General features: G+C 35.9%; 2 protein-coding genes across 2 annotated transcripts; both read right to left on the bottom strand.

The window, feature by feature from the left end:
• Positions 1-2318: 2318 nt before the first annotated feature.
• On the bottom strand, positions 2319-5491 carry ZC3H3 (Zinc finger CCCH domain-containing protein 3). The gene has a single exon (XM_089633146.1). It carries the CDS (start codon positions 5489-5491, stop codon positions 3830-3832), a length of 1662 nt encoding a protein of 553 aa, XP_089489272.1. The 3' UTR covers positions 2319-3829.
• A 5-nt stretch (positions 5492-5496) lies between these two features.
• LOC149422194 (U6 snRNA phosphodiesterase 1) lies at positions 5497-9660 on the bottom strand. Its single transcript, XM_089633148.1, has 5 exons — positions 9374-9660; positions 9075-9208; positions 7680-7860; positions 6752-6914; positions 5497-5697 (listed from the first exon to the last, which is right to left on the bottom strand). Exons 1-5 carry the CDS (start codon positions 9475-9477, stop codon positions 5497-5499), a joined length of 783 nt encoding a protein of 260 aa, XP_089489274.1. The 5' UTR covers positions 9478-9660.
• Between the last annotated feature and the right edge of the window lie 721 nt (positions 9661-10381).

Below are 10381 nucleotides of genomic sequence, written 5' to 3'. Positions count from 1 at the left end.
CTGAACTATTGATCAAATTTAAATAAAATTTTCAGTATTTTACCTTATTTGAAATTTTTTATCATGATCTGGTCACAAATTTTTATATTTTTGAAGAAACAATTACGATATATCAGTTTAAATTTTAAAAAATTGAAAAAACTGCACTTTTGTCGTATTGTCTATTTAGTCATTTTATGCACATTCAACAAAGTATATATATATTTTTAAATACACACCACTAAACACTAATATTGTTTGAATGTATGAAATCGTTGGAAACAATTCCCTTCATGTAAAGGTACGTCATAGAATTTACATACGTACCGGGTTTTGCTAAGTATTTTGTGTACCGCGCACACACGACATCGCTTTCGCAGATTCTTATTTTTACCAGGGCCTTCAATCTTTTCCAATATATGTTTTCGCATATCCATCGATAGTCTTCTTGGAGAATCAGATTTTGAAGATTTTTTTCGGATACCAGATGTTGATGGTGTTGGTTCCGGGTCTTGACTATTATCTGACGAAATCTGATCAGCCACCCAGTGCTCTGCGATTTCCTTAAAAAATTGTTTATATTTTATTTTCCTTTCTTTTACGGAGTTGTACACAACAAATGAGTTGAATAATGCACAATTTACTATATACATCGCTAGCCTTTTTGTCCATTTAGTGGTTTTTCGTAAAATAGAATAATACGAAAGATATTGCTCTGCTAGGTCAATGCCTTTCATATATTTATTGTTAATTGATTATCATTACCGTAGTCCATTTTATAGGGTATTTTTTATGAAAAAATATCCCTTTATTATGTAACAAATAAATTTTCGAGCACAGCACACAAATACTTTGTACGAAATTTTTAAAGCGGAATGTAGACAGAAAAGAAAATAGAGACCGTCTTGAACGAAACAATATCGCTTTAACAATGAAGAAATATAAAGATTAAAAAAAAAAACGAAATATTTATCTTACAGTTATTTTATTTCAAGTGCATGTTTTATGACCACAGTCGGCCGGCCACCCGACTCGATTCCACGAATTGCCATGTACCTAGTACACGTGTCACGAGAGCTGACGCATAATTTTTACTTCACAGAGTAACCAACATCATACGTTACTCGTAATATATTGTTACTCTAAGTGTAGCTACAACGCATTTTGGCGTCTCCCGCGCTTTACCAATAGTGTACAAATACGAAAAACGCTTTTAAGCGTCTCCCGCTCTCTACCAACAGTACGCAAAAGACGCTTTTAAGCGTCTCCCGCAAACAATGTGTTAATAAAAGCAAATCCATGCTTCGTCGTTGAATTATTTAACCTCTAATTTTCAAACTAACCTAAGAGAGAAAATAGAGATGATTAAATGAAAATAGAGAGAGAGGAATACTAGAAGTTTCACTTCTGTCTTGCGTAGGCTTGACACACCCACTTTTTTTTATTTAGTATTTCATCTATCAATTTATTAGGATAGCCGTTATTAGATGCTATTTGTTTTATGATATTTAATTCTGAGATATAATTAGGATCCGACAATAACGGCTATCCTAATAAATTGATAGATGAAATACTAAATAAAAAAATTAAACATAAATTCTTTAAACTTTATATTTATCCTATTTATAAAGATACAAACAAACAATGGCGTAGAATTCTATTTGTAGATAATGATACTTCCAAAATTATAAATAAAAACATCCCCTTCACTATTCAACCGGCGTTTTATACGAATAACAAATTAAAAAAATATATTCTTAATAATAAAGATATTGATAGTCGAACTAAAAAATCAGGTGTTTATAAACTCAACTGTAATGATTGTAATTCCTTTTATATAGGAAAAACTAATAGAAACTTTGAGATCAGAATTAAAGAACATCTTAGGGCTTTAAAGGGAAACTGTGAATCAGAATTTGCGGATCATTTATTAAATAACGACCATACTTTCGATATTAATTCAGGTTTTAAAATACTACATTCTGGTTACAAGGTATCTCAAATCAATAATTTTGAAATCCTAGAAATAAGAAAACACGTGAATATGAAAGCAGATATTATTAATAAACAAAAAATTTTTATAAACCCCATTTTAAATATTTTCCCAATTACCCGGTCTTTCCCGTCTAATGACATTTTAATTCCTACTTTGAATAACCCTCCCCCACTCTTACCCCTCCCCGCTCCTTCTACCTCTTCTTTCTAGACCTAATTTTAATTATAACTTTAGTATACTTGTGCTCCTGATGAAGTGAACTTGGTTCATGAAACATGTTGAGATTTTGTATCGAAATAAAGTGATGTAAACAATGTTATTTGTGTTTTAATAAAAAATATGCTTAGTTTTGGAAAAAGGGCAATATTAAATAAAATAAAATAACCTTTTTTGTAATATAAAAAGAATATGTAATAATTTTCACATAAATTACACTTTACATAAGTTGTCAGCTACAATGAGATACAATATAGAATGATTGACTTATAATTTGTAAATGACTATACTTCTAAATTGACCCTTTAGGTGTATGTATTACTTTATTGATATTTGGTTATTTATTATTACTTTTTTTATTTGCTAACATACATAGACGTTTTCCATGGCCCACCCTATATTTTTATCAGCACGCCGCACTCAAGGGGCATAAAGGGTCATGGTGATATATCGTCAAAACCTCACCTAAAGGGTTAATAATGAGCTCAGTCAAGGAAATTAAGTATATAAAACCTGCAGTTTTATCACTACAGTACAAACACCATTTTAAGCCCGTCGCCGTCAAGTACAATGGCTGCGCTGCGCACTGTAGTAAACTTTAGTTTTCTGGGCAGGGTCTTCGATTTTTGTCGATTACTTACCCTTACGGAGCCGTTGGGACGACGGGCTTAGGCATCGGAAGAAGTGTATCTGAGGATGCTATATACATATTTTCCATTCACAAAGTGATGCTTCACAAAATTAGATGTACAATCTTATCTATGCAGTCGGGGGCGTCATTAGTGTGGATAAAAAAATATTATTTAAAATTGTTCAATAGTTTCTCTTTTGGCCAACTACATAGATAAATTTATACCACCAAACGAAATACAGTTCTCATTTCAACGAAAATAATCAACGCTTACTACCTTTGCAACTGAATGAATTCGTAATGAAATTAGACAGAATCCGGCCATTACAGCGGCTATATTTCCAACACTGAGGCCCATCGCACACAGGGATTTTTGTAAGCGAAGTGACTGTAATACAACCACAAGTCGCCTGCTGCTGAATTATACTGTTTTTTTTTTGTACGTCTTTCTTTTGTACATATTCCGGTAAATTAGAGTTATAAAAACATGGATATTTTTTCACTTCCAGAACAAATTTAACATTGAAATAATGTTCGGACGCCATTTTGGCAAACGAGTACATAAGATGCGTATGCAACACATGTAGCGTGCGACTTGCACTGCCAGCAGCATGCGACTGACTTTGAATCCCCATAGTTGACACGTCGTGTTGTGTACGAACCGTAATTAAATAGTATTGCAGAAACCCACAAGCGACACACATGACACGCATATAAAACTCAAGTCGCTTGTGAATAATAACTCTGCGAGCGATGGGCCTGGGAGTTAGCACGCGGTGAGATCAGGAATATATCAGAATGTCAATCAGGATAAAAATATAGAATATAAAAAGGCACCACAATTGGTAGTACGATTTGTTATCAGCGAACGTTTTCCAGTGACCAAAGGAATTCATTATGTGATACACAACACATAAATGGGAGAAATTACATTCTCAGGTCAAGTAAAGCATTGGAAATGTGCTGGTTATTTCATAATTTGTAACAGAGAATTGTCGAGAGCCAGACTATTCCAGAGCTATAAAAGATGGCAAAGTTCCCAATTTTGGCCTGTCTTTGAAGTTTATTTGTTCACAGGGTGGCTTACCTTCCTCCGCACAGTGTTTATCAACTGATGGAGGAATATCATCTTGGAAGTATCTAACAGACTTATGTTCAGGAATTGTGTTGGACAATTCAACTATTTTTTGTTCATGCTTTTTACGAATTGAAGAATAATTGCCAGACTTTGACGGCATTGTCAGACCTCTACGCTCAGTTTTCTTATGAGGATAAGGACACTTGACTCTCTCACACTTAGCGTACTTGTAAAAATCTGGGCAGACATGAATATGCACGTTTTTACAATTCACGGCATCCTGGCAGTAACCCTGCAGAAACGCTAGACAAACTTTGGCACTGTCGTTCACCTTTACATGGAGATAGGGGCAGACCTCTCGTACGCAACTACCTGCTAAAAAGAATCTACAGGTTGGCATCTTCTCAGGTACAACTTCATGAGATAAATGGCAGTCGTCTATTTTACAAACACCTTTGAGGAACTTTGGACAAATAGAAATATTCTTTGGATTGTGTACAAGTGGACATTTACCTTCTATATTCCTTAGACAAACACCTAAACGTCTGAAAGTCGGGCAAGTTATATTTAGTTTTCTACGTTTCTTTACTGAATTCTGCGTTCGGTTGTCGACGACAAATGTGTTATTGGTTTTTCTAACGTAAGTCACGCCACTTAGGCTTATTTTGTTTACATTCCTCGAGTTTAAAGAGGTGCTTGCAATAATGGATGCTTTCTGCGCAACTTTTTTCAGGACATTATTATTGACTACGTATTTCTCCCCTCGGATAAATACAAACTCGGGAGAAGGTTTAGTGAGGAGAGATCTCCTAACAAACGGAACCGTCTTTGGGAATATAGAACTAGAAGGCGAGTGGACGAGAGTCTTTGGTCTTGAAGCATGACTCGTATTACTAGTGTTGCAAAGCTTATACTTGCTGGATGTTGTTAAAGACGTACGCCTTTTGACGGGACTTTTATTGCAAAGCTTATATTTATTTTTTACAAAAACAACACTGGACTTTCTTTTCCAAACCTTATTTGCAGATAATTTATTTTGTGCATTATATAGATTGTGCTTATCATATCCTAATGGTTTGGAAGGAATAGCCAGTCTCGAATCTCCAATGATTTGACTTTCATTTTTTGTAGTGATCTTTCTTACAAAGGAGTAGGAAGGTTTCTTTGGAACCACCCTGTGGTTGACTATTGGAGCGGTGTTGAGCTGGGCTGAATGTTCTACCAAGTGGCAGATTGCTGGTGGTGTTGAGGAAGGAGATTTGATTATTTTATTTTTTGAAAGAAGAACATACTTAGAATTATAGTTCTCTTCACAAATTCCTGGGGAAGCCTGAGAGACAAAGTGTTTAGGATTAAAGTGAATTTTTGGTTGTACAGGATTCAGTGTGGTATAATCTGACAAGGAATTGGAATAGTCAAATATTTTTTCTTGCGAAATAGCATTAAGAACTTGGCTTTCAATAAAGTTAGGGTTTATATGCAAGCCTCTGGCCGCAAACGGAAAGTTCCTGTTGATGTGTGGTTTGTTGAAGTTTGGATTGACGTGGACATTATTTGTCCTCTTCTCAGTCTCGTTAGTGTTTGAATTCATGATTGTTATTTCAAGGGAAAGCTGAAAGTTTTGTTGCCCGACTTGCAAGCTACGCTGTCTACCAGTAGCTCGCAAAAGGAAATTTCCTCGATGGACGGGTTGTCAGCTATTTCACTGAAAGTGGTCTCCAGGCTAGAGAGGATGGCTTCCAGCTCACCTCGCTTATCTCCAACACACCACAAGAGACTGATGTGGAATGATGGATCCTGAAAAATAATTATCACTTGAAAATCGTCGCATAATCAAGGCTTCATTGTACAGCATTAATGGCCCGTACTCACTTCCGTATAAAAATGAGCACTGTGTTAAACCATGCAAACTATAGAGGTGTATCAGCATGTACCTGAAAGACTTGAAAGACAAAACCAATGATTCCTGGGTATATATGGACTAAAAAGTGTAATCATTTTGGTGTCCAGTGGCAATTTTTTTTCCAATTGAAAACAAAACAAAAAATTTGCATCATACGTCGCCACTGGGTACAACCCCATACATACTAGCCCATCTCGTAAAGCGCACTCTGTCTCGTTCCAACAGCACCGTACTAGTGTTGGGTGGGACACGATTTCAGAATGAGTTTGTATGTTTGGATATAAAGGTATCCAAATACCGAAATGAGATGTCCCACCTCAAACGAGGTGGGTTGTGATGTGTGAAAGAGCCAAAAAGGAGCTATAATCTTGTACTGTATATATTTCAGAGAAAATTTTTCCAGAGTACTTTCTTATCTTGGAGGGTGGCGTAAAATGTCTCATACGTGAAATGTAGTGCCAATACACAAATACCTCACCACCTCACTAGCACATCACCTCACCACCTCAAAACATTTACAGTAATACAAAATATCTGTAAATACAAAACCTTTTGTAGCAATACAAAGAAAAAGAGTTATTAAAAAACATATTTGATGAGATAGCGGGACATTTAACATTTTTGTATTGGAAATTTGTGGCACATCTTCTACGAGGTACTCAACACTAAACCGCACAGATGAGACGGAGCATGTATCACGTGTTACAATGCATTTTTATCTACATATTTTACAGGTCAGGAATCGCTGGTTAAAGTATTTCAAGTACATGCTGATACACCCTGTATAGCTAACCGGTTGGCGACATTATAGGCCGGGTTAAAGAAGGGGCTGTAGAAAGTGATTCAACATTCTTTATTGACTGCCACTTAATTTTGTATGTGATGAAAAGTTAAAATTTACAAAATTACATTTGGATAGTAATATTACGTAGTACATATAACTTTTACCTGGTAAAATATCTGGAGATTGAACTCTTTGAGGGAGTGATCCACTTTAGCGACAATATTCTCCAGATCTGATGATCCGGTGAGTCCCACCTCGAGGCTGACGAAGGTTCTAGTTTTGTCGTCGTTGCAGTAGATGCTCAGGGAATCAAATATTACCACAAACCTAAAAATATTACAAACCATTGTTGAACGTGAATAAAACTGAACATTAATTTAATTTTAAAACAGAAGAAAACCGAGATTTAGAAACAAAGGTTTTGAATAAACAATGCGATTCTACAGCATAACTTTTGTTTTACCGTAATGTATTTATTATGATAAATAACAGGGACGGTTAGCAACCTTTCCTCTAATTTTTTCATTGTTTGTGGACCATCAACAAACTAACTCCTTACGGCCTTCCCGCATCCTTGTGCAGGTGGATTGCCGACTTCTTGAGGGATTGGTCGATTCACACGGTTGCTGATGGTTTCACTTCTTCCTCACATTCAATAAATGCTGGCGTATCACAGGGATAAGTTCTGTCTCCAACTTTGTTTTCGTTGCACATCGATGACCTTTTGTTGTGTGCACCAATCAATTCATTGATACGCGGATGACAATTAGTTCAGTCCACAATAGCTTTTTGTTTGACAAGCCCCCAAAAGCTTCAAAGCAAAGAATGGACGATTACTTCGAGAGGGTTTCCTCTTGGGGTACGAAATACCTTAATTGAATTTAATGTCTGATTACTATTTTAATGATAAACAAATATTTATATGACCAGGTTTTTATGCATAGCACAAAGGATAACAAAGTATTATAAGCAATAATTTTTTTCTTGTCATACCCATACAAATTGAAAAAATTCCGCTGACGGCAGGGTTGTCTGTTGCTGTCGAAATAAAAAAATATTACAGAATTCGCATGAAAAAGCATAAATACATACTTCTCAACTGTCTCCAAGTGCGACCTGAGCGCGGAAATAAAATTATTAATCCAGTGGAACTTCAAGACAACGGTTCTGGAAAGGCTGATGTGGAAATCTTCCACCCGGTGGAACTCGGTCACCTGGCAGCACTTTTCATGTAAGCGACTCACTAACTTGTGAAATTGTTCATTAGTATCATCTGAAACAAAATTTGAACGGGTCAGAAAATTATGGATCAAGTCGATAATTAAACCTAAAGTTTTTATTGATACAAAACGTATTTTGTTTGTTTTAATTTTCAATTTGGCAGGCGGGTATGGGTACCGCCGCCCCAGGAACCATTTATTGGATAACCAACACCTCTGCCATAGGTCATTCCAAGTGGCTCGCTCGCTTGGTGGCTTTGGCGACTTGGCGGCGGATGCGCTTGTCCACCAACTGCGCGGCGGGCACTGGTCGAGGGAGATCTTATGACCTCTGCAACAGGTATTTCCCCGAATTTCGCTTTGAACCGCAGTGGGAGTGATGAATTCATATGTCTGTCACTTCTGGACACACCGACCCCCAGATTCATACACCCATCCCTCATCTTTTTCCTTCACAGAACTTTCTCTCCCTCCTTTCCTAAAAAAGACCCTCCACACAGCATCCCCAAAGATGACATAGGCCCCGAGGAGAATTACTTTTCTGTGGGGAGCTAATGTTTAACCGCTTCTGTGCCAAGAGCGAGTTAACTCGCATTCTTGGCCTGCTGTGCACAGCTACACTTCTACCTACTGGCATTTAAAAGGTTAAAAAAATATATACTTTCATAGGATATATGATAATTTGGGCTTCACTAAGTACTTTGCCCGTGCTGAGGCTCCCATTTTACAATTACATAAAATTGAAAATTAAATAAAATAATAAAATAAAATACAACAATAAAAGCGGTAACGCAAAAAAATTAAATTAAAACACCAGCAAATATTATGAGGTACAGTTGTGTAGAATAAAGTGTATTTTGTAATGTTATTGTGTATTATGTATGTAAGTTTTATTATTTTATGTTTTTTTTTAATATTGCCTTTTTGTTCTTTAATCCATCATTCAATTATGTATCTTTATGATTTTGGTAGGTAATACAAACATATCGGCTTGTACGGCTCTTTATTAGTTTTGATAACTATTATGTTTCGATAGTATGAATATAAATTAAATTAAATAAATAGTAAAAGCTGAACGAATATATTATTAAGGATACATTCATGTTAGAAAAAAACAACTGATAGGAAAGCAATAGATGATTGAGCGCAGGCAACATTATTGTTAAATTTCATGGACAAATTAATTTTTTAAATCTCAGTTCGGCTTAGAATGCTTTCGACTCGGTAGTGTACTGCTTTGATAATCATTTCAACTGTTGCAACTTACAAGGAATGTACACAAACGTGGACCAGTTGCCTCTCTGGTGTGGGAAATTTCTTATGCGTCCTCCGTGTTTCTCAGGGTCATCTTCGTGTTCTTCGATTTCTTCCTTCTTACTGAATATTGATGGAAGTGGGAGCCTGCAATTAAATTTATCGGTTAGTTGGTCGAGTGGCGAAAAGCGTCAGGTTTCCACCTAGGCGTCGCGGGTTCGATCCTCTGCTGGCTAATTCATTGCACAAGCAATATTTTACGCTAATAATGATGGTAGTATAATATGCAACTTCAAAGTGAAATTCGTTCACCTTTTTACAGGAGTGGTTACGTTATGTTTCAACTTTATGCGCTTTGCACAAATTTCTTCCTCAGAACTGGATGAATAATCTGCTACCAGCAATAGCCCAGACATAACAAATCATTATCAGATAAATGTTATTATCTAATCGTATTGTTAACAAAATGCACTCTTCAGAAAAGCAGACGGGTTTTTCATATTCGCAGACTTAAAATTGAATTTTGAAAATATTTCACTTTTTGAAGGAATGAGGTTTTTCTTGAACTTTCTGTTTTGACTTTTTTGACAAGACCATAAATAAACTACTCACCGACAAGACGATTTTGTTCTGTTTGTCTATGTTCAATCTATGTTTGGTGCATAAATAAATCACTCTCGTGGCAGCCTAAATAAACCACTCGCGTTGGCAGTGTTTCCAACTAACTCGATTTAAGTGAACTAGGTGTCACCTAAAAATACTAAAAAAGAGCTAAAATGCTGTTTGCCAAGGTAAGGGCTAAAATATCTGAAGCTAATGTAAGTTTCACACTAGCGCCATACTCTCATATATTATATAAATAAACCAATCACCTCTCATAATACATATAGGCTTGGCCTCACTTGGCCTGTTTCACTATATAGCTCGCCATACATTCCCATGGAGAGTATATACAATAGCGCTCGTCGGCTCGTGTAAGACTAGCATATTAAGCTAAACCACTTTTTTTGGAGCTAACGACCTCGATTTAGAGCCAAATCTAAATTTGGAGCTATCTCTAAAAGAGCTGAGTGTACAATACTGGTTGTTGGTCCATTAAAATCAATAAATAATATCTTTTTTTAGTTTTGTGAAAATAATCAGTGTCATGCCTTTCATCGAAATATTGTAAAAGTGTTTCACGCATGGCAATGGCAAAAAAAAAAACGAAATGCAACTTTGCTATCAGTACATCATAATAATATTTTATTCAAAGTAGAACATAAATAAACCAAGTTTATAGTAGAAACTTGGTTTATTTATGTTATTGATTTCAGTCGG

Source organism: Hesperophylax consimilis, chromosome 7 (genome assembly GCF_061612785.1).
Source record: "Hesperophylax consimilis isolate HC1 chromosome 7, BYU_Hcon_1.0, whole genome shotgun sequence".
Classification (NCBI taxonomy): Eukaryota; Metazoa; Arthropoda; class Insecta; order Trichoptera; family Limnephilidae; genus Hesperophylax; species Hesperophylax consimilis.
The sequence above is the reverse complement of the archived record's forward strand: the minus strand, read 5'-3'. Positions and strand labels throughout refer to the sequence as shown.

Excerpts from the sequence above, each read along its gene's own strand:
- ZC3H3 (XM_089633146.1), bottom strand. The coding sequence starts at position 5,491 with ATGAATTCAAACACTAACGAGACTGAGAAGAGGACAAATAATGTCCAC.
- LOC149422194 (XM_089633148.1), bottom strand. The coding sequence starts at position 9,477 with ATGTCTGGGCTATTGCTGGTAGCAGATTATTCATCCAGTTCTGAGGAA. Across the intron at positions 9,209-9,373 it reads GTAACCACTCCTGTAAAAAG|GCTCCCACTTCCATCAATAT; the intron begins GTGAACGAATTT and ends ATTTAATTGCAG. Across the intron at positions 7,861-9,074 it reads CACGTTTGTGTACATTCCTT|ATGATACTAATGAACAATTT; the intron begins GTAAGTTGCAAC and ends ATTTTGTTTCAG.